We start from the raw sequence: 25827 nt of genomic DNA on the forward strand, positions 1-25827 counted from the left end.
CCCCCCCCCGCGGCCGCCCCGTCTCACGCGCCTCGCCCACCCCCGCGGCCGCCCCATCTCACGCGCCCCCGCCCCCCGCGGCCGCCCCGTCTCAGGCGCCCGGCGGCAGACGAGCGTGCGAACGTCTGTTCCACACGTGTTCCCACCGACAACAGAAATCTCCCTGCTTGGCCGAGGTTGCCGACCCCGGGGCTCCTCGTTCTCATCTTCTCCTCCCGCCCGGGCCCGCGGAGCGGCGTTAGCAGCGCCCGCGGGCTGCCCTCGCAGCGGGCCCAGAGCCCCACCCTCCGCGGCTCGCACTCTAGAGACAGCCACCGCCTCCCCGGGGACCAGCCCCGTGCGGCCGTCGCCCCGCCCCCGGCGCGCTGGCGCCACTTGCCGGCGCTCCCTTCTGACGTCGTCCCGCTCCTAGCTCGGCGCTCGCCGGGCCCCGCCTTTCCGCGGGCGTTGCCAGGGCGACGGCGCGTCCCTCGCGGCCCCGCCAACGCCCGGGCCTGGCTGCAGTGCGCAGTCTCGGCGCTTCGGCGGGCCCTGCCCCGCCCCGCCCTCGGTCCGGCCCCGCCCCGCCCGCGGGGGCGGGGGAAGCAGTCGCGCCGCGATGACGTCGCGGGGGCCTGGCCCGGCGTCGCGGACTCCGGAGATGGAGGAAAAGGAGCAATTACGGCGACAAATCCGTCTCCTGCAGGGTGGGTCGGGCCGGGCCCGGGTCGCGAGTCCTTCTCTTTCCCGGCACCTCACGGCGGGCCCCTGCCGGCCTCCCCGAAGCGGGTCGCCCTCCGCCTGCGGTCTCGACGGCCCGGCCGGGTCGGGTAGGGAGGGCGGCAGGGGACCTGGACGGGCATCCGGGCCGGCCGGGCTCAGCCCCTTGCCCGGGCTTCGCCCGACGGCTAGTGCGGGCCCTTCAGGCGCTGCGGTGGGTGGCGGCGGGGCCGTCGCTTAGTAACCGACCGGAGGCGACCCCCCCCCCCGCCCCGCGGGCCGGCGCCCTCTCGCTCTCGGGGCCACACAGTGGGGCGGGAGGCTCGTCCTCGGGGCGGCGGGCGGAACCCTGGACGTCTCGTCCGGCTGCTGCCCTCCACACAGCACACTTCGCGGTCCGACTCCTCGGCCTCAGGTTCGCAGCTCTCCCGTCTTTGGACCCGACGTGCGGTTCTGTCCTTGAAAAATTTCCCGTTCAAAGTTACCCCCTACTGGGAAGACGTAAGGAGCGGGAGAGCGTGCAGGGGGATGGTCGGCCGGGGGAGACTTCTGGGGCTCCTGTCCTGCTTGCGACGGGGTGTCCCCGGGTCAGGGCACGGCTGGCTTTGGGCCTGGGGACAGGACTTGTGCGGGCGAGTGTGTAACTGGAGGCCAGCTTGGGTTCGTTGGTGGAGTTCTAAGCCCCTGGGCCGCTCCCTCCTGCGCCAGCCGGGACGACTGTCCAGGGGCTTCCTTGGAAGGTCTGTGTGGTGGTGGCAGCCCACTGCTGCGGCCCTTCTCTCTTCAGAGGACAACAGTGTGACACTTGTCAACCGTGGGCGCTCACAGGTGTCCGCTGCCTCGTGCTCGTTGTCCTGTCTGCCCAGCAGGGAGACTGTTAAGGTGCGCTCCTGGCCGCGTTCCTCCTGTGGGCCCCCAGAGGGCTGCCGGGGCTGACGGGCTCCCTTGCTGGGGCATTCAGCACGGGACCCTGCCGGTCTCTTCACACCGAGCGACACGTCCCCTCGAAGGATTGTGGAACCAGGATAGTGACACTCCTGGCAACTTAGGGGTGTCGTGCTGCAGGGACAGACAACCAGAGAGAGGACTGAAGTCGAGCCGGTGGGAGAAGGCTCTCGGGATCAGTGGGCCGAGGGAATGTCCATGGTCTCAGGCTCCCGGGGCCGCCTCGCCCGTGCTGTGGCCTGGCGGCGGCTCAGGAGTGAGGTGGGGTCCGTGGGGCGTTTTGCGGATGCGCTTCTGGGGGGACTGTCGTTGAATTTACGTTCACCCTGTGGCTAACGGGGCCTCTGGTTCTGCCTCCTCAGGTCTGATCGATGACTACAAAAACCTTCATGGCGGTGGCTCTGCCCCGGGCGCCTCAGCCGCTTCCCGGTGGCAACCACCTGCTTACGGCAGCAGCCGGGCCTTCGGCGCCGGCTACCCTCGCCCAAGCCGGAGGGGCTTCTCTCCGAACCGCGGGCCCGCCTGGCGCAAGAAGTACTCTCTTGTGAATCGGCCCCCAGCGTCCTCGGACCGGCCTGGTGACGGGGCTGTGCAGCTGCCCCTCAGGGCGGGGGACAGCCAGGGTCCCGACCCCCAGCAGTACGTCCTGGAGAGGCAGGTGCAGCTGAGTTCGGATCAGAACATGGTCATCAAAATCAAACCGCCATCAAAACCGGGTTCGGCTAATGCCGTGGGCGTCTCTCGGGGCTCCTTGGAAGAATTTGAGGGCCCTCCCTGGAGCAACCACAGGCCTCAGGAGGGGGAGGGCGAGCCCCCGGGTGCACAGCGTCAACCCCCAAAGCCAGGAAGAGTCAAGGGGAGCTGCAGTGCCGAGGACCCCCTGCCAGTCTGCCAGAAGGAGCCTGGCAAGCCTCGGGTGGTGAAGTCTGCGGGCAGCATGAGTGACAGCCCCTCGGAGCCCCGGCGCACGGTCAGTGAGAGCGCAGTTGCCGTCAAGGCCCGCTTCCCATCCTCCACCCTGCCCCACCGCGGCGGCCTGGCTGTGGGCCGGAAGCTGGGCTCACACTCTGCGTCCAGCTGTGTCGCACACCTCCTTGGAGATGGGAGAGTGAGTGCCGGCCACGCAGATCAGCCGGCTTCCTCTGACATGGGGGCCGGCCCAGCTAGACCAGCTTCTGGACCCAGGCAGGCCTCGCTGCCCGTGCCCTGCCGCACCAACAAGTTCCGGAAGAACAACTACAAGTGGGTGGCTGCGCCAGCAAAGAGCGCCCGGGCCCCTCGGAGGGCCCTCAGCCCCAGAGCGGCCTCAGAGCTCGTGTGCAAGGCCCCCTGTGGCACAGCAGCACAGGAGAAGCCACAGCTCAGAGCCGATCCGGATGCCAAGCCCAGGAGGTCGGCGGCGTCCTCCACGGCCGGGGCCTCCCCCAGCAAGTACAAGTGGAAAGCATCCAGCCCCTCGGCCTCCTCGTCCTCCTCCTTCCGTTGGCAGTCGGAAGCTGGCAGCAAGGACCACGCCTCCCAGCTCTCTCCGGTCCCGTCTCGGTCCCCACCAGGGGACAGAGCAGCTGTGGGCCCCAGCAGTTTGAAGCCCCCCTTCGGTGAGACCCCGCTCTCGGCTTACAAAGTGAGGAGCCGCACCAAGATCGTCCGGAGGCGGGCCGGTGCCAGGTGGGTGCCCTGCCGCCACCCCAGGCCCCATGCGGGCAGGACCAGCGAGGCTGGGGTTACTGCTCTCCCTCATAGTTCAGTAGCGGGGGCCCAGCCGGCGGGGACGGGTGGAGGTGGGTGCCGACACGCCCAGCCTCTCTCCTGGTGAGAGACTGGAGGCTGCTGGCGCAGCTTTTAAAGCTCGGGGTCCACAGGGTTTGTGGGTGATGGCTTTCCATCCAGCACAGACCCAGGGTGCACCAGGGAGGAAGTCTGTCCCCTTGGTGGCTGCCAAGTGGCCAGGTGAGTTCCTGTCTCACTGAGTAGGTGTCACTTCCCTGGCCCTCCAGCCTTATGGACTGTGAGGAGGCTGAGCAGTGGCGCTGGGGCTGGGGTTCGGGGCTGGGGCCCGGGGCTGGGGCCTGGGGCCGGGGCTGGGCTCCGGGGCTTAGTCCTGCAGCTGTTCACTTCGAGGGCAGAGTTGCTCTCGCTGGGAGTCCGGCTCTGGAGGTTCTTCTTGCCGTCTGACCTAGGTCTTGGCCCTGCTCTTCCAGACAGGTGCGAGGTTACTTGGGCTCCCCCGCCTTTTCTGGACGGCGGCCCACCTGCGTTTCAGCTGGTGTGGAAGGGGGAGCCATGGGAAGCAGCCCTTTCCGCCGAGATGGCGAGAGGCCGGGGCAGCTCTTCCTCCTCTGTGGCTCCCTGGGGCCTCCCCCAGCCCCACTGGAGAGTTCATCTGGCCTGGGGAGCCCGGGGAGACGTGGAGCACATGCGCCAGGTGGGGGTCAAGGGTTGGGGCCACCCTCCCTCTGCCCCGGCTCCAGGCTCTGTACGGGAGGAGCAGGGCGACAGCTCTCCGACGGCAGCATTCTGTGGAAGGCTGGTTCCCGCAGGGGCGGGCTGCCTCCCGGGCTGGCTTCCTGGTGCCGGGGTCTGGGTGGGCCGGGGGGCGGGAGGACGGCCTTAGTGGGGCCCATTGGGAGTTGCCGCTTTTTCTCTCCGCAGCCTTCCCGGGGACAAGAAAAGCAGCCCCCCACCTGCTGCCACTGCCAAGAGCCAGTTCAGCCTGCGGCGGAGGCAGGCCCTCCGGGGCAAGAGCAGCCCCGTGCCGAGGAGGACCCCCAGCAAGGGGCTGATGCAGGTCACCAGGCACCGGCTGTGCTGCCCGCCTCCAGGCCGGGCCCACCTCCCTGGCAAGGAAGGTACGACCGGGAGGAGGGGTTCTGGAGGGCTCGCCCTTGCTGCGCCCGGTCTGTGAGCCTCGCCTCTCCCTCCGTCTGCGCTGGCTCTGCTGGCCCATCAGGCACCACCGGCAGCGCCCGAGGTCAGCGCTCCAGCCCGAGAACGTGCGGCCCGCTGGGCAGGGGGGCAGCTCGGGCTGGAGAGCAGAGGGGAAGGCCTGGGCCGCTGTATCCTGCACTCTGGGTGGGGGAGGTACGTCTGGGCAGGTGTGTGGTGGCCTTTTTAGCAGGTCTCTTTGGTAGACCTCGTCACGTTCCTCTTGGTGGAAGGAGCCAGAAAGTGGGTGAGAGGGCGGGAGCCTCACGGGCCTGCAGGGGGAGGAGGGGTGGTGTATGCTGCCCCGGGCTCCCCTATCCTAGGCCTCTGCCGCCTGTCCTGGGCCGACCGGCCTACCCTCCTCTCCCTGTGGGTTGCTGCCTCTTCCCTGGGAACCCTGAGCTGGCCTGGGAGGAGTCCGCGTTGTCCCCTTCCTGAGTTGCTGGTGTCTAGTGAAGGGTCAAGGGCAGGGGGGACATTGTGGGTTGTGGTCCCCCCCTGGAGCAGCCGTGGCAGCACACTGGGGGAGCTGGCACGCCTCGGTGGTCTCGGGATCGGGAAGAGGGGGGATCACCCGTGACGCTGTGTCCTGGAGAGCCTGGGCTGCTCTGGGTGGACCGTGTCCCGTGGTAGCCCTGTTTTCTCCCCTTTGAGCGTCTGGCGGATGCGTGGCGGCGGCTCCCTAGGCCGGTGCGCGTGGAGTCTGGAGGTGATGGGGTTTCCCTGGCACTCGCAGCCCGATGGCTGTTCCATGCCGGGTGTCTGGGGAGCCCCTGGAGGGGCCATCGGGGCTTCGGACTCTGCTCCGGGAGGAGGCGGTGCCTGGGCCGAGCCGAGCGCCTGAGTGGGAGCCGGTGGCAGGAGAGCGGGGCACAGGGGCCACGGGAGGGTGTGGAAGTGAGGCTGAAGGTTGCTGGCCCCCCACCTGACTTTTGGCTGCCGCAGCAAGTGCGGACCCCATCCCGGGTGGATGGAGTAAAGGGAGCCCCACGGCGTTCCTGGTGGCCACGGCGAGGGGGCTGCGTTGAGGCTCTGGCTACGGAGCTGACGGGGAGCGGGCAGAAGGCCGTGGAGGGACCGATGGCCAGGCTGTCGTGGGACAGACGGAGGAGGACAGGTTGAGAGCGCCCTTGCTTTGGGAGGCTGGCAGCGGGTGGCTGCGCACCCGGGGGAGGTTGGGGCCGCCGGGAGAGAGATCAGAGGTGGGGCCCGGGGGCGTCCAGGCCTGTGCAGGGGTTCACGGCTCCACCCAGCTCCTGTGTCTCAGGGGGCAGAGAGGTCGAGTGAGTGGAGGAGAAGGTGCCGACAGGGATCTGTCCCCACAGAGAAGCCATCGTATGGGGACAACCACTTGCTGGTGGTGATGGGCCTCAGGCCTGGCTGTGGCAGGCGGTGTATCCACGGGCCCCTTTGTATCCTGCTCCAGGTGCGGGGGCTCCAGGGGGCACGGGGCTCTCCTGAGACCTATGTCCAAGCCCACGGGGCCCCGAGGCATTTCCGCCTTGACTTGGCACAGGGAGAGTGGGTCAGGGCAGACGGAGATCGGTGGCTAAGCCGGATGCCCCAAGATGGTGGTATTTCAGTGACATTTGAGTTACAGGGGTGTGCTGTGAGGATATGGTGCGAGGACATGTGTGAGGATGTGTGCGAGGCGGCTTGGGGAAGGAGTGTCCCAGGCGGAGGCTGCTTGCCTGGAGGCCGGGGGGCTCCAGAGCACAGGATTCCCGGAGGACCACGGGCAGCTGCTGGGCACGGAAGCAAGTGCTTGTAGAGCAGGTGCCGAGCTGGGCGCTGAGGGGGGCGGGGTTACCTCAGATCGGTCCCTGCCAGGGACTCCTGGTCCTGATGCTGGGGTGGCACCGAGGGGCTGGCGGGGCGTCCCCGATGGGCACACTTGGCCCATGCTCTTGGTGCTGCCGCCCTCCAGGAGTTGAGCTGAGCTGGCCTTGACTGTGGCCTGGCCAGGCGTGTCCTGTCCCTGCCCCCAGGGAACCTGGTCTGGGGACAGACAGGCCTGACCACGGCGGTCCCCTGTGGCAGGCAGCCCTGAGGAAGGAGCGCCATTCGGTTGGAGAAATTTTGTGCGGACGGCCTGCCGCTGAGGCCTCCTTTCCAGAAGGGGCAACGCATGGACAAGCCCGGGACCCTCCGGGCACAGCTGCGCTTCCCTGCGCGGCGGGACTGCTGTGCTCCCGCCCACTGTGCTGGGGCCGCTGGAGGCCCGGCTTACGGCAGGAGCTGCTGGCTACGGGCCACCGGGGAGAGCAGGACCCTGGCCACACGGGGCTGGCACCCTCACATAGGGACGCAGGTCACGGTGCCCTAGGACCCTCGCTGGCAGCCAGGTGGATGACGGCCCAGAGAGTTAAGGGGCCAGTGGGGATGCTGCACCTGCAGATTAAGGGGGGGCCGCGGAAGGCGGTGTGCGTCCGGCCCACTTGCTGTGTACCGTGCGCCTCGGGCCTGGGGTGACGGGCTCACGCGGGCCCGGAGCAGTCCGGCTGCGGCACCCTGCAGAGGCTGCCTGCTGCTGGGGCGGAGGGCGGCAGGGCGGTTGCTGCTGGGTGGCGGGAGTCCCTGCCTGCGTACTTCTCTGGACTAGGAGGTGAGCGGTTGAGCTTGGGGTTATGGAGGGATGTGACAGCCGTGGCATAGGCGCCCCGGGAGCACCGCGGAGAGGGTGGGGAGAGGCCTGTGGGGGGAAGGGCTTGGAGGAGGCTGCCTCTCACTCATCTGCTTCCCCATCCTCTCCATCCGTCCGTCCATCCGTCCGTCCACCCTCCACCCCCCAGTGTGCATCTGCCCGCCTGGGTACCCCATACTTGTTCCTCATCTGTTCGCCCCTCGTCTGTCTCTCGCCCGTCTGTCCTCCACCTACCACCGTCCATTCCCCGTCACCCTCCGTTCATTTGTCCCCTGCCTGCCCTCTGTTCTGCTGTCCAGCCAGCAGGCAGGTGCGGAGCGGCCGTGGTGCAGCGAGGTGGGCCGCCCTGCGGGTCGTGCGCCTGCGGGGCCGCGTTGCAGTGTCAGGACGGCTACTCCGGTCCTCATAAACAAGCCGCGGGTGCTCCTGGGTGGGGGGGCGATGCGCCCTGAGGAAAGAAAACGGGTCCCATAGTGGAGAGCTGTGCGGGGGGCAGGATGCTTTAGGCAGCCTGTTGGTGTCCAAGGAGATGACCGCCAGACGGAGGCCTGCGGGGGTGGGGAAGAGTGGACAGCGCGCCAGCCCGCCACTGAGGGGCTCAGGTGGGACGCGCTCTGCCACGTGGCAGGAGCAGAGGGAGGTCCTCTGTGGCAGGCCCGGGGCTGGGGGCTGAAGCCAGAGGGAGGGCGGGCCTGGACAAGGCAGGGGTCCAGGAAGAGCCTCCGGCAAGGTCTTGAATGCTGGGCCAAGGAGCGGGGTCCTCATTCTCAGAAGTGGCCGGGGACCTCGTGGCCGATGTGCGGGCACGCTGGGACGCTGGGTGGCAGGTGCATCGCAGCACGCTGGGACGCTGGGCATGAGGCCCCAGACACACCAGCCTGAGAGCCCGGGACTGGCGGAGGCGGCTGTGGCAGGGCTGGGAGCGAGGACGAGTGTTCGCTGGGCTGAGGGCGGCTACGGAGTGGGCGGCCAGCTTCCCCAAGCGGCTCATTCGCAGGGCCCACCGGCTTCCCTCCCCGCCTTCCTCCTCTCCCTGCTCCACGTTCTGGCCCCCAGGCTCTGGGTTTGAGCCTCCTGGGCAGACCTCAGCCAGCTGCCGGTGGCTTTCGGCTGGTTCTGTGGACATTTACGGTGCAGACCCAGGCCTCCGGGGCTCCGGGCCGGCCGGGGGTGCCTCCCCGCGGTGGACTGGCTGCTTCCAGGCTTCTCTTCCCCGGTTCCTCTGACAGATCATTGGTCCAGGTCCGGACTTCCGTGAAAGCCCTATAGGGGAGGGACCCAACCCCCAGTGGGCTCCTGCCTGGCGGAGGGGAGGGGGAGGGGCAGGGCCCGCCCTCAGCCCCGCCGCCAGTGGCCAGCAGAGGGCGCACTCGCCCCTCTTTATCTCTCAGCCCACCTCTTTCTGGTAATTGATTGCCTAATTTCCTCTTTATGTGAAAGAAAGCAGGTATCAAGTAATTTGCGGCAATAACCTGCTAATGCTGGGCCAGTATCGAAACTCCCTTGTTCATTTCAAGTGGCAGATAAAACACTAATACATAATTATCCTTGCAAATTGGATTGTTTTAAATAACCAAAAGGCTGTGGCCAGGAGAGAGCGATCCCATCTCCCTGGAGCTCCTGTTCCCGTGTAATTGCCGCGCTCAATCAATTTCCCTGGCGTTAGAAATTCCATCACAATCAACATTAAGCTTTATTCATTGTGATGGCTAAGAGCCGGGCCATTTCTCCTCTTTTTCTTAACTGGCAAAATTAATCAGGGAAAAGATTTTAAACATTTACCCGTGCGAAAGAGGTCAGCTCTGCCACTATATTGCTCAGCAGATAAGGGGGCTAATAAAAAGAAAATTGAATTACTAATGATCACCAGGAACAGAGTATATAAAACCTGGCAATCGCCGGTTCAGGAAAAGGGAGAATCAATTTTCTTGGGACAAGGTGCGCTCATTTTTTATTTTGGCGCATATTATCAGCAATTTAATCTGAGAGCGCGTAAACAGGAGGAAACAGTTAGGGAATAATGAGCCCGGAGGTGCAAAGTGCCGCAGGATATATGCTGTACACGATTTATTTGGCACAACAGATAATCGCTTTAATTGAATTCAAAACTGCATTGTTCAGCAGCTGTGTGGCCGCTGGTGCCTTGCGCCTGGGGACTGAGCGTTCTGAAGCTCCGGCCTCACTCCTCCTCCTGCTTCCCCTCCTCTGCTTCCTCTCCCCAGCTCCCCTGCCCTGAGACCTTCCTGCCCACTCCACCCAGAGTCAGACTTTGGCTGGGGGGTAGGGCAGGTGGTCACTTGGGGACACTATGTGACCCCCCCGTGCGTCCTGTCTCTGCCTCTAGCCGTCTTCCCTTCACTTTGCTCCTGGTGGTGAGTCTCTTGGCGGCAGGGCGAATCAAGAGATGATACCCGAGAAAGGGCCTCAGAGAGCTTTGTTTGCTGAGGGCTGGTGGGGTCTACCACATTGTGGCTGCATAGAGACCCTGCTCGATCTGTCTCAGGGCCGACAGACGCTGGAGAAAGCGCAGAGAAGAAGCTTTTCATAGACCTCAGAACTGGTTTCCAATTCACCACCATGTCACTGTGGCAGTTAGTGGTCCCAGCTCATGTTGGCAGCGTACGCGGCTCCCGTTGGCTCTCGCTCCATGCAGGGCCCAGGGCCGGGGCTCGGGCCACCCTGAGGTGGCAGCCTTCCTGTACGCAGAGTGGGCGCTGACCCGCGCATGTGCACCTGTGCCCCAGGCTGGGGGGCTCCACGGCGGCCATGGGCTATGGGATTCCTACCTGCCACCTGGACGTGGTGGCCTTTGTGTGCCTAGGAGAAGCCGCGGTTGGATGGGCGCGTGTCACCTCCCAGACGTCACTTGGGTGGGAGAGCCCCTCTGGCTCACCTGCCCGGGACAGTGGCAGCCCGCCCTCCTCCCCTCCCCTGCCTCATCTTGAGCCTGGGGGCTGGCCTAGCGTCCCCGAGACGGCACAGATGAGCGGCTGGTGCAGTGGCTGAGAGTGGGGGGTCTAGGAGGTTGCTCTGGTGGGACCGCAGGAAGAGCCCACTTATCACGGTGGCCTTGGGCAGACCTGGGGGTGGCTAAGTCTCTCACTCGAGCCAGACCTTGTGCTGCCACTTGGCCTCTGGGTGAGAGCTTGCCGCCCATCGCTTAGGCCGCCGTATTGGCCATGTAGCCCGGGGAGGCTGCCCTCCCCTCTGTGGCGTGTCCCCTCGGCCTAGGTCACTGGCGGAAAAGGCAGCTGTGCTCTTGGGCCTTGTGTGGGTCTCACCGGGTCTTCACTGTGCGGTCCCAGGGACAGTCCCCTGGTGGTGGTATGTAGCGAGAGGCTCCTTTGGGGGGGATCGCCCAGTGTTGGGGGGCCCCTGCCACTCTAGCCAGAAGTGGGACACCTAAGGGAGACCTGGGGGCTCTGTAGGTGAAGCGCCTGACTCTTGGTTTCAGCTCAGGTCACAACCTTGGGGTCGTAGGATGCAACTCCCTCCTTGGACTTTGCGCTCAGCATGGAGCCTGCTTGTTCCTCTCCCTCTGCTTCTCCCTCAGTGTCCGCGTGCGTGTGCTGTCTTTCTCCTCTTCAGAATAAATAAGTCTTTTTTATCTTAAGATTTTATTTTACATAGAGAGAGTAAACGAAATGTGAGCAGGGCTGAGGAGCAGAGGGAGAGGGAGAAGCAGGCTCCCCGCTGAGCAGGGAGCCTTCACGGGGCTTCTCCCAGGACCCCGAGATCGTGACCTGAGCCAAAGGCAGATGCTTCACCCACTGAGCCGCCCAGGCGCCCCTAAATAAAATCTTTAAGAGAAAGACGTGGGACACCCATTCCCTGTGTCCCAAGTTTCTCCAAGGAAGTACTCAGGGAGCTTCTCCCCATGTGAGCTCCTCTTGGACCCCCCACCTCCCTCCTGTACCTGGGTCCCTCCCCAGGCCGCTTGGCTGGCTGTGGTGCCTCCCCCAGCCCCAGAGCGGAGCCCCACAGTGCTTGCTCTGCGGGGGGTTTCCCCATCCCCCGCACCCATCCCTGGGCTGTCTCGCTCCTTGTCCGCCTGCTCCTGGCTCCTTAGGCCAGTCTCCTGGCGCGCGGTCCTGGGGCTTGAAGGGCCCACGTTGGGGCTGTCCCCTTGTTTCTGGAGAGGTCAGAGCAGGCCCACCCTCAGATCCTGGGCGTTGACGCCCCGCTGGGTGTGTGCGGTTTGTGCAGGGACATTGGTGGGGTTCTTGCTGGGCACGCGTCCGCACGGGGCTTGGGCTGCCCCTGCTGCCGGCTCTGTCCTCTAGCTGCCCCTCGAGCAGCTGCTGGGGGCGGGTCAGGCCGCAGCGCTGCAGCGTCGGTCTCGGGAGGCAGCCCCAGAACCCGCTGCTTGGCGGGGGCTCGTGGGAGGTCTGCACTGGCCTCAAGGCCCCAGGCAGGGGGGGTGCTGAGAGGAACAGAGCAGAGCCTCAGGCCTGGCCCTGGGCCTCTGCTGGAGGGAGGCCCATCCTCACCCCAGGCGCTTGCAGGGCACTCTAGGCTGGCTGCGGGGTGGGGGGCGCAGCTGGGAGTGGCTGCACCCCTGGGCTGGACCCTCTGCGCAGGTGGCCTCCCTGGGGGGTGCTGACCGTCATGGAGTGCGGGCTGTGCGCTGTTGCGTGACTCCAGTGCACGGTGCCCGGGGAGCCCAGAAACCTGATGGTGAGGCGCATCACTGCCTGCCCAGGGCCAGCCTCTGCGGCATGACGCAGGGCTGGTCTCGGGACCTTCCTGCACTGGCTGGCTGTCCAGGCCACTGGCTGTAGCCTCGTGGGTGAGCGGGAGACTTGCAGGGGACACCAGGGACGCCTCCCTTGGAACCCAAGTTGCGGGCAGGGGTGTACGGTAATTCTGGCCGCAGGCCCAGGAGGACCCTGAGTTCCCTAGGGCTGGTGCCATCACGGCGGGAGTGGGGCGGGGCGGGGCGTCGGGGGTGGGGGCAGGCCTGGGGGACTTCCACGAGGCGCGTCCCTCCCGTGCCCTGGGTGCTGGGAAGCCAGCGTGCGTGCTGTGGCCTTGCTGAGGGGCCCCAGCCGGGAGCCTCACTCACTTCCAGTTTCCTCACCTGTGACAGGGCCGCTGTGCTGACCGCAGGAACCGGGTGGCCGCGGGCTTGGGCCAGGACGGCTGCCAGACAGTCCCGCCGCAGAGGGCTCTGCCCTCTGGAGCTCACTTGGGTGGTTTCACCAGGGGCCACGTGTCCAGAGCAGTCAGTTCCGCAGTCCCGCGCTCGTAAGGGAACAGAAGGCGCTGAGCCCCTTGAGCCCCACGTGAGTTACCGGGCACATCGGCCTCGATCGTGCTTTGTCCGTGGTTAAGAGCTACTCCACGAGGCCTGGCGTGGGACGGCACGTGTGCGTGCTTGCGCGTGGCATTCCCGTGGCCCCGGGCGGGTTCGGCGCCTCTAGGAAAGTCGTGACCGCCCCTGAGCTGGGGGCTCACGAGTGGTATCCTGAAGTGAAGCCTGCCTGGCGGGGGAAGGGAGTGACGCCCTCAGGATGGAGTTTGGCCTGTGGAACGGGAGCAGCCCTCTGTGGGCCTGGGTCTCCCCAGGTTGGGGACAGCTTGGGCCGTGCCGTGGGCCTGGTGGTCTGGGATTGCTGAGGCTGGAGCAACCCCACATCTGGCGTGAGGGTCCCTCTCAGCCAGGGCCGCGGGTGCCCTCCCATCCGTGGGCGCTGGGGCACAAGACGAAGGCGCAGCCTCCCTCTCGGCCTTGGGGCTCTTGCCGCCGCCCTCCGGCTGCTCTGTCCGTCCAGCTTTCCCAGGCCTAAACCTGCACCTCTGGGGCACGGCGCCGGCCTCAGTGGGGCCACCTGATGAGAGGGTGTGGGTTCGCCTGCCTCCAAGGGCAGGGGTGTGCGGCCTTCTGGGCCTCTGGAACTTGGCACCTCTCTCCACGGCTGTCAGAATGTTCTAGGCTCCTCTCCCAGGCCTGGGGTCCCGCGCCTCCTGTTGCAGTAGCGTCCACCCCAGCTCCGGTCCTGCCATGGTACCCTTGCCGTGGGCACCTGCAGTGGCAATGGGCCCTCGGCGTGCTCTGTGCTGGGGCAGCCCTCCAGGGCAGGGCTAGAGGTAGCCAGAAGTCCACGTGGATGTGGGTCCCCATCAGGGGTCCCCGTGTTCCCACCTGACCGGCCGTTTCCCGTGCTGCATGTGTGCTGGCATGCTGGGCCGCGGTCATAGTGGGAAGGAAGTGCTGGTTCCCATTGGCTCGTGCCGCAGGGCAGGGGACGGGGCAGGATCAGGGAAGGAAGCCTTGTGTGAGAGCTGACAGCTCAGCTGGTGCCTCCCGGCCCCGCCCGTGGGGCCCATGGTCTTCCTGTTACTCACTCCTCTGTGCCCTTTCTGCCCCCAATAAGCGAATGTCACTGAGGGTCACTGCGCCCTACGCATTGCTACGTATGTGCCAGCGAGGGCCCACAGTGTGGGGATGAGAGGGAGCGACAGCAGCACAGATGTGACTCTTTGTGGCAGAAGGAAGACGGAGAGGGACTGGCCCACTGGCAGGGAGCAGGGTGGGGGCGCCCGCTTGGCCAGGGCTTCCAAAGGGCCAGAGATTGGCGAGGAATCTGGGGACGCAGTGCGGGGTGCCCCCAGCAGTGAGCCCAGAGCGCCCAGGGCAGGTGGCGGAACACGGGCTTTCCTTCCCCTGGACGAGCCTAGACCAAAGGGACGTGGGGAGGCCCACAGGCAGCAGGAGGCCCGCAGCCATCGGCCGCTTCCAGCCCTGGGACTGCCGGTTGCGAGGCCCTTGTCCCTTTGGCTTCATCAGCGGAGTGTGAGGACCGTCTTGCTGCCTTACCTCCGTCTGCTGCCGGGCTCCTCCTGCCTGGATGGGCGTGCGCAGCGCAGACTGGAGCCGTCCCGGGCGCTGGGCTCACACGGAGGCTGCCAAGGGAGGGCACAGGGCCAAGTTCAGTTTGCTGAGTGTGGGCTGTCTGGGCTGGGCCTGGGGTGATCCGACTCCCAGAGGCAGAAAGTGAGGCTAGGGAGCCACGGGGCCTTCCTTGCTGTGGGTGGCAGCCTGCACCTGACTGTGGGCCCAGGCCCCTGCTGTGGCCTACAGGCCACACCTCCAGGACGTGGCGATGCTCTGGGCTCCATGCCAGCCACGGAGCAAATGCTAGGCCTCTCCGCAAAGCGGGGCCAGGGCTGGAGGAGGCCAACGGTCCAGGAGGGGATGCAGGCACAGGGGCTGCTGTGTGACCAGCAAAGTCCAGTGCCTCCCCCCCTCCTTGCCGCCAGCCCCCAGCCCCCAGCCCCAGCTCTACTCTCGTCTGCAGGCCCTGCCCTGGGTCCTTGGTAAGAATCTGGTGCAGGCTGGCGGCCAGGCTGTGCCGGGATCCCCGCGCAGCGACCAGGAGCAAAGCGGACGCATTCCTTGTAGCTGCGGGTGGACAAGGGCGCGGAGGTGGGTGGGGTGGCCCTGAGGGGCCTGGGCGTCTGGTTCACCGGTTCGTTGCCAGTGGCCTCTCAGTGCCCCTCTTGTCCTGGGCTCTCTGGAGTGGCAGACTCCTGTCTTGAGGACTGAGGGTTTAAACCCAGCCCTGGGAGGGCAGGGGGCTGTGGACGCTGCCTGCTGTCTGTGGCTCCCTGTGGCATTTATGGCTGGAACCTGGGCTCTGGGCTGGGGGGTATGACCCAGCTGGCCCCTTGGCACCTCCTGGCCCAGGCGTGTGTGTGACAGAGGAGGAGCAAGACTGTGACTTTGGAGCCCCCAGGAGCACTGCCGGGGGAGCAGTGACGCGGGAGCATCATCCTCTTGGAGCAGCATCCGTCTCTGGCCCTGGGACAGTGGTTCCAGGGAGGGGTGCTGGGAGCTGCCTGGGAGGAGGTGCTCCTGGGGCCTGAGCCTCCGGTGGAGTTCTCCCTGCTGGGGACGGCTGGGTGGAGGAGGAGGACACCGGGAGGGACACGGTATTCCCAGGCTGGGCCTTCTGGTCCTCTGGAGGGGGACAAGAGCTGAGTTGGTGGGGGACGGCAGTCCTGGCATCTTTCCCTTTCTGGGGGCTCTGCGGCCGGAGGGTTGTGTCTTTGGTGCGTGGGCCCGTGGCAGGGGCAGGGTGAGGCGGCTGTGGCTTCCGAGGGTCCCGCATGGAGGCCCCTCCCCCGCCTACCTCAGCCTGGCCCTGTGCCCACCGGCAGCGAGCTAGCGGTGTAGCCCTGAGTCAGGCCCGAGCGGCCCTCGAGGTTCCTCTGCTTGGCGTGGGGCTCCAAGGGGCCGCGGTGGGCATCTCGCCAAGGAGGCCTGGAATGTGTCTCTCCTTTGGGGTTCTCTGTGGCCTCCTCTCCTTACTCCTGTGCTTTAAAGGGGAAAGGTGCCACGTTGGGGGGGGCACACCATGTTGTTCCCTTGGCTTGTAAAGGAGGGAGTGGCCAGAGGGCTGCAGAGTCCCCCCAGCCCTCTAGCTGTCCTGGGCACCAGTGCTGGTAGGCATGTGTTCCCTTGGGGGCCTTGTACAGGTCCTCCCAGGGGATAGCAGGTGGGGAGCAGAGGGTAGGGGTGAGGGTTGCCGTTCTGAGTCAGAGCCACCCCCACGGACCACAGCAGGCCCTGCTCAGGTGCTTGCACGGGTGGCCCAGGTCTCTTGAAAAATAGGCAGTTGGGGTCCCTGGGTGGCTCAGTGGGTTAAGCCTCTGCTTTCAGCTCAGGTCGTGATCTCAGGGCCTGGGGTCGAGCCCCGGCTTGGCCTCTGTGCTCGGCAGGAAGCCTGCTTCCCCCTCTCTCTCTGCCTGCCTCTCTGCCTATTTGAGATCTCTGTCTGGCAAATAAATAAAATCTTTTTTAAAGAGCAACAGGCAGTTGTCTGTTACAAGTTTGTCCTAAACATAGCTGTATCCCGCAAGTTAGCGATTCCTGTTTCTCTCCAAATTTTTTTCTAATTTTTCCCTGACCCGCGGGTGTTCTGTGTCATTCCCAAACCTGTGAGTGCTTCGGAGGAGTTTGTGGCTGCTGCTCTGTAGCCTCAGCCCAGCCTGCTCGCCACTGGGAGCTCAGGCCCTCGGGGCGCGCAGAGACGGGCGCCGGGCCCCGCGTGCTCAGTTCCAGGCAGTGTGTGCTGTGGAGGTCGCGGGGTTGCTGCTGCTGCGTGTGGGGCTCGGGAAGGCACCTGGCGCTCACCGTGTGGCTCCTGCCCCTACCGGCCCAGCTGGCGGGGCCGGGGGTGGTCTCGCCCCCGTGTGGTCATGGCCGGAGGCGTGCTGGTGGGGGCCTGCTGTCTCCGCGGTCCGTTCCGCAGGGCGCAGTTGGCGGCCACCGTACCGAGGGCACGCGAGTTCAGACGGGCAGGTCTACCTGGCGGATGCAGCCTCTTAAGGTTGTGAAATGTTCGTTATTTCCAGTAACGCTTCTTGCCTCGAAGGCTGCTTTCTGTGACGCTGGCATCGCGCCCTGGCCCCGTCCCGGCGGGTACCGGGAGACGCGCGCGCTCAGATGCGTAAGTGTTGATTGTACCCGACGCGGTCGCACGGTGCTTTCAGCTTCTCCGTTTCGTTCAGAGACGACTTCTGTGCAGCGCGTAGCTTTACCCGCAGCCGGAAATTGCCTTTCTAGAGAAAGACCGAGCGCGTTCACGCTTCCTGTAATTACTAACGTGTTTTGGTTAAATCTCCTGACTTCCCACAGGCTTTCTGTCCGTCCCGCTCTCTCTTCGTCTGCTTCTCTCTCCGAGTGCTTCTCTCTCCGTCTGCTACGTGGCTTCACCCCGGCAGGGAGCCCCGTGCGGGGCCTGAGCTGAGCTCCGGAGCTGCCCAGGTGCCCCGTTCTTCATTTCTCTACATTTTTTTTATCCCATTTTCCCCTCAATGCGCGCACTAGACATTCTTCTGTCCTTTCTCACCACGGAGGTTGCGCCGCGTGCTGTGCTTACTCTCGCAGATGCCAGGACCCGCCAGCTCTGTCCCCTCCCACGTCCTGTGCTGCACCTACCCTGCCCTGAGCTTCCCTGCGCTTCAGCCTTCTCCAGCTGGGTTACAGACGCTGCGTCCACCCAGATCGCCCTGTGCGTTTTCCTGTCTCTTGTTTTCCCTCTTTCTGATCGAAGAACGTCTCTTAATGCCTTCTTTAACGTTGCAGGTGTGCTGGGGACCTTTTCTCTCCGTGTCCTTGCGGAACCATGTGGACACAGATGGAGCCCCTTAGGATGGGCCTCCCTGACCCGCTGGGTCTGTCCTGCTGGGGTCCTGCAGGTGGCTTTGCCAAGGGACGGATACCTGGGGTGTCACAGAAAGGGTGGGTTCAGCTGTCCCCTGCAGCGAGCCTCTTCAGCTGTCCGAGCTTCTGGGCAGACGTTGCAATCCCGGCAACGGTGCCTGAGGCCCTGGGCCCTGCGCGTTCAGTCTTCCTGCTTCCTCCACCGCATTCCTGGGTGCTTGGGAGGTGCTAGCGGCTTCCCTTGAGCCCCAAGGTCCTTGGCCATGACCTGTTTACTGTGAGGGCCCTTGCTCCAGGCCACCTGCTGTGGCCTTCAGGGGTGGGGGGGTGGGGGGGTGGCAGCGGGCAGAGCATTTTCCAGGTGGAGCCCAGGCTCGGTTGTGAGGGCCCGAGATGGAGCCGCCTGGCACTGTGCGTGCGGCCCGGGTCTCTCCTGCTCACTCTGGTAGCCTTTCAAGGAGGAGATTTGGTGCGAGTGCGTAGAACAAATGGAATTTGCAGAGGAACCTACAGCCGCACGCAGCGACCGTAAGCCCCGAAGTCTGTCGCTGTTAAGTGTCCAGTGATTTCTTGGTTTGCCTGAACGCCTCCCAGGCCCGGCAGGATGGAGACCCAGGCTCGGATAAGCCCCAGGGCCCTGTGCCCTTCTGGTGTCTCTGGCCCAGGGGTCCCCAGGGCTCTGTGTGCTGCCAGGGTCTTATCCCTGGCCCACGTGTCCCCTCCCAGCTCATTCACGTTCTGGGGTGTGGTAGGGACCTGACAGCTGTGTGGCCTCTTCTGCCTGCCCTGCCCATCTGTGGCCGTCCAGTGCCCTGGGGCCTCCGTGCAGAGCTCCCCCCCGCAGCCCCCCAGGCTGCTGTCCCTGCCCCCCCCGCCACCACCCCCACCCGTCCAGGCAGGCCTGTTTGTTGTCGCTCTGCGGGGCCCCCACTTCCCGAATTCATTCTGGAGCTGCTGTGCTTCCTTTGTGCTGTGCCTTCCGAGCCGCTCGGATCCGTGATGGGCTCCGGCAGCGCCTCTCCTAACTGCCCTTTCCGCATCAGCGGCGGAGCGAGGAAGTGGCAGGGCGTGTGCAGAGGCGCGGCGGGGCGCTGCAGTCTCGGGAGCACTCTCCGTGGTGTGAGCTGTGCCCTCAGCAAGGCGGCCGTGGGAAGGGCTGTGGCTGTGGGACAGCAGAGGGCCCGCCTGAGCTGGGCGGGGGCGGTGAGCCCTCCCCTGGCCCTGGGACCGTACAAAGCCGGACATAAGTCGGCGTGCGGACGGGGCTCTGTTTTGGGCCAAGACTTCTTATAGAGGGAAAGGGGACCCCTGTTTCCAAGGTGCCTCCAGGGCAGGGCACACAGTGCACTGAGGGTTCCTGTGTGCCTGGTGGGCTCTGACTTGTCACGGCCAGGCCTTGGCTCAGTAGACCGCCGGCTTTGCCTGCCAGCTCTGGGCTGTGGGCCGCGGTGGGAAAGGCCAGGGTGACCAGGTGCCCTGATTTTTGTCCCCTGGCCAGGTGTTCCTCGGGGCCTCCTGTGGTGCCCTGCCCCTGCCTGGCTCTGGGGAGCAGAGACATGGTCCTCGGTCCCCTCGGTCCCCGGCTTCTTTGGGCAGGGCACAAGCCCGAAGGAAGAGCACCCCCATCCCACTGCCTAGCCCGCCCCTCGTGGGGACTGGGGTTCCGCCCTGGGTGCCGTCTGCCTGCACCGTCGTGGTCGTTGTCCTTAGAGGTGCAGGAGCAGCGAGCAAGAAGGGCTGGGCTGGGCCGTGCTAAGTGACAGGCTCTTGCAAAGACCAAAGGGCAGTAAGTTTGCAGTGAGTTAAAGGAAACGCGACACTCGTCAGAGAGAGGCACCTGTGGGCCCCTTAAGGGGGATGGCATGTTCCGGGAGCGCTGGATTTAGCCGCAGGGATTGGGGCTCTGCTGAGATGAGGTCATGGAGTTTTCTCCAGGGTTCCAAGTTTTACTGCTATTCCTCCGCCCTCCCTGGCCCCCAGGAAGCTGGGGGAACAGTGGGAAGGGCACATGCTGCGCCTGGGGGCACGCCCCCTCCAGGCTGATGCCCTCCACAAGTCGTGCCTAACTGGGACCCGAGACAGCAGCTCAGACCTGCAGGGCCCGTGGCCGCCACTGATGGCCTCCGCGGGTGAGTGTGGCGTGTCTGTGCCGCCCGCGGGCTGTCTTCCCTGCTCAGGGCTGAGAGCCGGCTCCCACCTCCCAGGCCCGTGTCTGGGTGGAGGCGGCCCTGTGCGTGCCTGGGGGGGCGGTGTGGTCATGAACCTGGTGGTTGGGCAGCTGCTTCCTCTCTTGGGGCCAGGGGCGTGGCGACACCGGGTCCTCGTGTGTCTGGGGAGATGGCAAGATGGGAGGAGGAGGGCAGGGAGTCTGTGAGGGGCCGTGGGAACTGCACCCCCCGGGGTCCGCACCTGCCAGAGGCAGAAGACCCCCCGGGCTCCGCAGGGCATGGGCCCGGTGGTGGTGTTCGCCTTGGATCATCGCCGGGGGCGCCGGGTTGGCCGGCAGGGGCTGGCGTGTCTGGGGGCATGGGGCTTACCTCCAGGTGTCTACTGAAGAGGGACAGGCCTGGGGCTTTGGAAAACACCAGCTCCCCAGCGCCAGGCCCCACCTCGGAATCCGGGCAAGAACGACTCTGGGAGGCTTGCTCTGTGTCTGGGTGTCGCTTGAGTTGGGAGGTCTGGGGGAGCTGGGACAGGCCCTGGGCCTGAGCCCCTTGCCCTGTGTCTGGGGGTGCCCGGCCAAAGCCCAAAGCCTGGGCCCGTCACAAAGTTGCTCTCGTCACTGCATTCCCGTCCCTGCTGAGTCTGCGCCCTGGCGGCCGGCCACACTGCAGACTGCTGCCTTGTCTGCAAACACGGCCTGGGGGGATGTACCCCACCGCTCTGCAGGGGTGTACCCTAGCGCTTGGGAGCGCGTGAGCCCAGCCCCTGTGAGGACACCGTGCGGACGCTCGGGGAGCGGCAGCTGTCCGGGAGTGTGTGGGGGCAGCATGTGGTGGGACGTCTGTCCACCTGTCACTGCGGCTGCCTGCCCTGCCCGCCCAGCCCTGCATGCACGGTCCCTCCTCGGACCTCTCTGCTCCCTCCCTGCTCCCCCTCCTTCCTGTCCACAGATGGCTGATGCCTGTGCCTGTAGCCCCCCTGCAGCTGCGGCCTGCCCTTCTGTGGGCTCCTGCTGGGGAGCCGTGGGCTCTGGGGCTTCTGCCCTGTGCGGAGGGCCCCGGGGGCAGAGGTGGGCCATCTTCGAGCGTGCCAGGGCGCGGCCTGCCAGGCTGGTACCCTTCCCCTAGAGCTGGTCCAGCAAAGGCCAGCCTGGCAGCCTGGGTTCTAGGACCGGCATGCGTGGTTTTCTGTGAGCGACCCACTGCTCATTCTAGAGGTCTTTTCCAGGCTGCCTGGCAGGCATCTCCCTTTAGCCTGGGCTCAGAGGAAGCAGTGGGGTGACCCGAGAAAAGGCCCTACTGTGGCGACTGGGACACTGTGCCCTGGCCGGAGGCCTTGGGCTCCCCTGGGCGCCTGGACCGCAGGCCATCTGGCAGCTCCCCAGCACCCATGGACTCTGGCCAGGCCTTGCCTAGGTGATGTCAGGCTGGGAGAGGGGCCCCGGGGCTCCCCTGGGCAGTTCCCTGCGAAGGCTGCAGCCCGCGCACGTCGTACCCGTGGGGCTGTGCCGGCCACCCTGCGGGCTGGGGTTGCTGTGTCTGTGGGGGGAGCTGCCCCTGTGTGCCCCCACCCCTGAGGGAGAGGACGGGGGTCAGACGGGAGGAGGCAGGCTCTACACGGGCCCTTCCTTTCCCGGGGGCTGTATGGCTCCAGTGGCATCGCCGTTGGCGTCACCGTCCGCACTGCTCTGCGCCTTGCCTGCCCCCGGCCCCCAGGACAGGGAACTGGCCCTTTCCGCATCGCGGCCGAGAGTACGGGGTTGTCTGGGAGTGGTGGGCACGTCCAGCCCCTTCCTCTGTTCCGTGGCCGACTGTGTCCCCTTGGCTGTATCGGCCCTGCTTGCGTGGCCTTGGAGCTGTCAGGGAGTGCGGGCGTGGCCTCACCTTTCACGGGGGACTTGGCCCCCCGAACATCGCTCCTCAGAGCCTCCGGACTCCTGGGGCTTCAGCCTGGCTGAGAGGGTGTGAATGACCTTGTACCTTTCAGGCTGTCTCTGCTGGCCTTCTTGGCCCTGGGTGGGCCAGGCCCGCAAGCGGAAGTGGCTGCAGAGATGACAGGGCACTGGCCGTTTCGTGAGGGCAGAGAGCACGCGCTGGGGGCCCGCGTGCCATTACGTGCTGGCCGGCACCCGGTCTGCCTGGCGCTTAGGGCTGAGGCTCGGGCCCCTGCATTGGGCACGTGAGCCCTAGCCAGGGCACAGGCAGGAGGCGTTGGGCTGGGACCCTGGGGCTGCTCCAGGGCCTCTGCTGCTGGGCTGGCTTCAGGTCCTGTCCCCGGGCAGGGGTAGGGAGCCAGGCTGAGCATGGTGCTTGGGGAGGAGGTGCTGGGGTCAGCTGTTTACCCGCACGGGGCCTGGTGGGCGGCCCCCAGCTCTGTGCTTGGTCCCGTCTAGGTCACAGGAGGATGGGCTGCCGGCACCGGGTCCTGCCAGGCAAGGAGGACTGCAGTGGGTACAGGGAAAGCAGTTGGCATCAGGCAGGCGCAACTGTGGGGTCATTTGGGCCCTGTGTCAGGCACGGAACGGGGCTGTCTCGAGAGGAGTTCCAGTACTTCCTGTGGTCCTGGCCCCCAGATCCCCTGCAGCTCGGGGCGGGGGCAGGACTTGTGCGGGCTGGGCCCTGGCAGGGACCCCGCAGGCTCTCAAGGTCGGGCTTGTAGGTGCTGCTGCTGCCTCTTCTGATGTATGCCCTGGGGGGGCCCTTCCTGGCAGAGGCTGTGGGAGGGTTGGGCTCGCTGTGCTCCCTGCCGTTTCCCTAGGGCATAGCGGGTCTTGCCAGAAATCTGCTGAATGAACGAATGAGCAAGTTCCTGCCAGAGTTTTCTGCAGGGACAGGACGGTGTTGGCCCTTCCCGGGGACGGCCTTCCATCAGAGGCTGGCCTGCGTGAGGGGCAGAGCGCCGGGGTCCGCACCTCCTATCGGCCCTCCCTGTGCCTAGTCCGCTCCTTTTTGGGCTCTTCCCTGGTCTTCAGTCGCTTCTGGAGCTTCGTGTCGCCCGTGTTCTCTCCTGAAGGCGTTCTGTGGCCTGGGTCACTCGGTCCCCGGCGAGTAGTGTGTGGACATCAGGCCACATAAGTGGGAGCTGTGGGGTAGGCTGGTGTGGCTCGGTCTCTGGCTGTGGCCGACTGACCCCAAGTACCATGAGCCGAAGTGAATCCGGTGGGGGTGTGCGGGCGGTAGCAGCCGCCTCAGCTCAGGACGGTCGAGGGGTCCCCAGGGTCACCGAGGTCAGGGCTGGGGTCTGAGCACAGGAGGGTGCAGGCCTGTCTCGTGACACGTGGTAAGGGCAGGAGGCGTGGGCTGGGTCCCCTGGGCACGAGCTCCTTCTCTGTGAGGCTGAAGCCCAGCCCTAGGACCCAGCGTGCAGTATGGTGGGTCCCTGTGTCCTGATGGGTCCAGTTGCTCCCTGACGCCCGTGTGCACCCCGCACACCTGTGCGCTCCCCACACGCTGCCCTGGGGTGCCGCAGTCCCTCCAGGGCCTGCTGAGTCCAAGGAGGGTCGGCCCTCAGTGCGGGAGGTGGTCTCGAGGTGCTGGAACCCGGGCAGCCGCAGGCAGGTGAAGGGACAGACGCCCGGTCCCAGGACATCCTGGCCGAGCTGCTCGGCCCAAGGTCAGCCGGGGCGACTCAGGGAGCGAGCCGCCTGGGTCTGCCGGGGGCAGGGCGGGCAGTGGACAAGGCCGACCCTGCTCCCCGGCATGCTTCTGAGCCGTGCTCCTCGTCTGTGAAGGAGGGCCCCGGTGGGTGGGGTGTCTTCATGGTGCAGGGCTGCCCCCTCACTTGGAGTTTCTGGCCTGGAGGTTCTCTCCCTGCCTGGATTCCCCTAGTTGCCTGCCACACGCGGCCTTGACCTTCCCGGTGTGGGGAAGGGGAGCTTCCTGAGCTCCCGGGGCTGGCTGGGCGGGCTTCCCTGCCCTCTGGGCCATGCCCGTGGGTGGGTGGGTGGGTGGTGAGAAGGGCTCTCTTTCCCCCTTCCTCCCGTAGCAGCATGGTTAAAAGGGGAGGGACGACCCCCCCCCCATAATCTATAGCGACTGTCACGGAGCAAACTACTGCCATCTCATACAGACGGGTCAGGTGTCGGCGCGATCGATGGCTCGCGCACCATAATTATAGGAACGAGCGGCTCGAGTTGCTTGAGTGAGTGTGAGAAGAGTAGGGTCTCAATCTTCTCTCTAATAGGGCCCTGACAGTCCGTGGCGGCGTTGGCGCCGCGTCTTGGGCTGACAGTGTCGTCATTAAACGGCAGGTAGTGTGCGGCGACGGCGAACGCGGCCCGCGGGGGACAGGCAGCCGACCGTGGTTGTCTGTCATCAGTGAGCTGCCCGCGCTCTTCAGGCTGCCGTGCCGCTGGCTGCCGGCTGACGTATGGCCTGTCGGGCTGCCTCTGTGATTTGATAATCGGTAACTTTGTCAGGGCCGATCCCTGGCGCGGCGGTGACAGTGCTGCAGGAGGGCGGGTGGCCAGCACCTGCGGGCCACGGGGCGCAGGTGGGACGCTAGTGGGGCGGGGCGGGCTGCTGCCCATCGGACCCCCCTAGGTTCTGGGGTCCTCCTGCGCCTCTGTCCCGGCGGTGTGCGCGCTCGCGTCCGCCTGGTCTCCCCACGCTGGGAGGCCCTGCCTGAGGGATCCTGGCATTTCTGCAGGCTGGTCTCTGAGCAGAGGGGAGCCAGAGCCCTCCTGAGAGCTTCCCAGCGAGCCCGTGGGAGCGCTGACCTCCTGTGGCCTCGGCGTGCAGAGCAGGGGCATCCTGGGTGCCTGGGAGCCTCTCCAGCTGCCTTTTCTCCTTGTTCGTGGCCACCGCTGGAGACGAGGGCCAGACTCTCTCATTGCAGCCGGGCTTTTCCAGCATTCGAAGGGCTGGGAACCATCAAGCACAGGAAAAGTGGAGTGATTTATTAGACTCATAAAAATTCATACTTTGTGACCGCAGTCATCGCATTCCTAAAGCTTGGTGGAGCTCTGTGCGTGGCAGCTCCTGCCGTGAACGCGGGGCCAGGGTGTCCGCCGCCTTCTGCCTGGGCCGCTGTCACGCCTCGCTGGGAGAGCCGGGGCCCCGCAGGCACATGAGCACCTGCTCACAAGGCGGGGGCTGGTCGTGCTGCCGCCGCGCATCCACGGGTGGGAGCCCGAGGGACGGGCCCTGTCTCCTGTGTGCTCTGTGCACCTCCCTGCACTAGCTGCCTGGGCTGGGACTGTCCGGGGCCGGGGGGACAGCAGGCTTGGCCAGGCGGACAGGGCACCGTGCAAGAGGGTGCCCACCTGGAGGCACGTTTGGAGCGTCTTCACAGGATGGGGGAACGTGGACTCCTGGCAGCCGTGTTTCTGGCTGGTGTCCGTGGGAGCTGAGCCTCTGTCTGTTCTGTCCATCCTCCGGGACCCTGCGCGGAGGCGCCTTGGCTCCCCAGCCTGGGCTCTGTCCCGCGTCTGTGCATTGAGAGTCCGACATGCCCCGTTGGCTCTGCCATGCACCGGGCATCGTGTGCTCTTTGTGGAGGGCGTGAGGGCACAGAGGCCCCCAGCTTCGTACGGGGATGTCCCATCCTGAGTACTTGGGTTCTCCCCTGCAGACAGCAAAGGGGCCGGGGGGGGGCAGGGGCGGGGGCTGGGGGAGAGGGGCCGGGAGCCTCTTATGGACACTGCTTTTGTCTGCGTCCACACAGGCCGCGGGGGTGCCCGGTGCCTGCCAGTGCCCGCCTCCCGGCTGTGCGGACGCCTGCGGGCATGTGGCTTCGCGCCTGACGGGTGGGAAGTCGTGTTCATCAGCGCTCATCTCCCATCCCCTCGCTGTGGCCCTCGCTGACTCTGCGAAGGCGGCTGGGAGGCCGTGCGGCCGGGAGTGCGTCCGTGTTCCTGCTCGGGGCCTGGTAGGGAGCGGCCGGCAGCGGGCGGGGAGCCTGGGGCACTCGCTCAGCCGCCGGCCGTGTCTGAGGCCGCAGTGGGGGTTCTGCAGAGGTCCCCTGAGCCCCCCAGAGCCCAGGCGAGGGTTGTGCATTTGTGCGGTGGGCGGCACACGCCGAAGCCGAGCCTGGCTGCGGGGGGGCCTAGACGGGTGCACAGGGGATGCTCACCAGAGGGACAGAGGCCGGCCATCTCCCTGCTTCTCGTCTCACCGCGGAGCAGTGTGGGGACGGAGCTTGGGGAGGCCGGTGCGGGGCCTCCGCTGGCGCTCAACGGGCTGCTGGGTCTGTGGGGCGGCCCGGACGCCACCTGGTAGGCCTGGGTGTAGGCAGGCAGGTGTAGGTGCGGACCCAGGCGTCCTGCTGCTGCCCCAAGTGC

At 66.1% G+C, this 25827-nt stretch overlaps 1 protein-coding gene across 1 annotated transcript in view; it reads left to right on the forward strand.

The window, feature by feature from the left end:
• Positions 1 to 640: 640 nt before the first annotated feature.
• LOC111146749 (zinc finger CCCH-type containing 3) overlaps positions 641 to 25827 on the forward strand; it is an 83262-nt gene continuing 58075 nt past the window's right edge. Inside the window, exons 1-3 of the mRNA XM_022502431.1 lie at positions 641 to 686; positions 2007 to 3312; positions 4297 to 4493. Of these exons, the coding sequence (XP_022358139.1) occupies positions 641 to 686; positions 2007 to 3312; positions 4297 to 4493 (1549 nt within the window). The remainder of the gene's footprint in view (positions 687 to 2006; positions 3313 to 4296; positions 4494 to 25827) is intronic.

The sequence above is a fragment of the Enhydra lutris genome, unplaced genomic scaffold (genome assembly GCF_002288905.1).
Source record: "Enhydra lutris kenyoni isolate GAN:26980312 unplaced genomic scaffold, ASM228890v2 scaffoldscaffold14, whole genome shotgun sequence".
Lineage (NCBI taxonomy): Eukaryota > Metazoa > Chordata > Mammalia > Carnivora > Mustelidae > Enhydra > Enhydra lutris.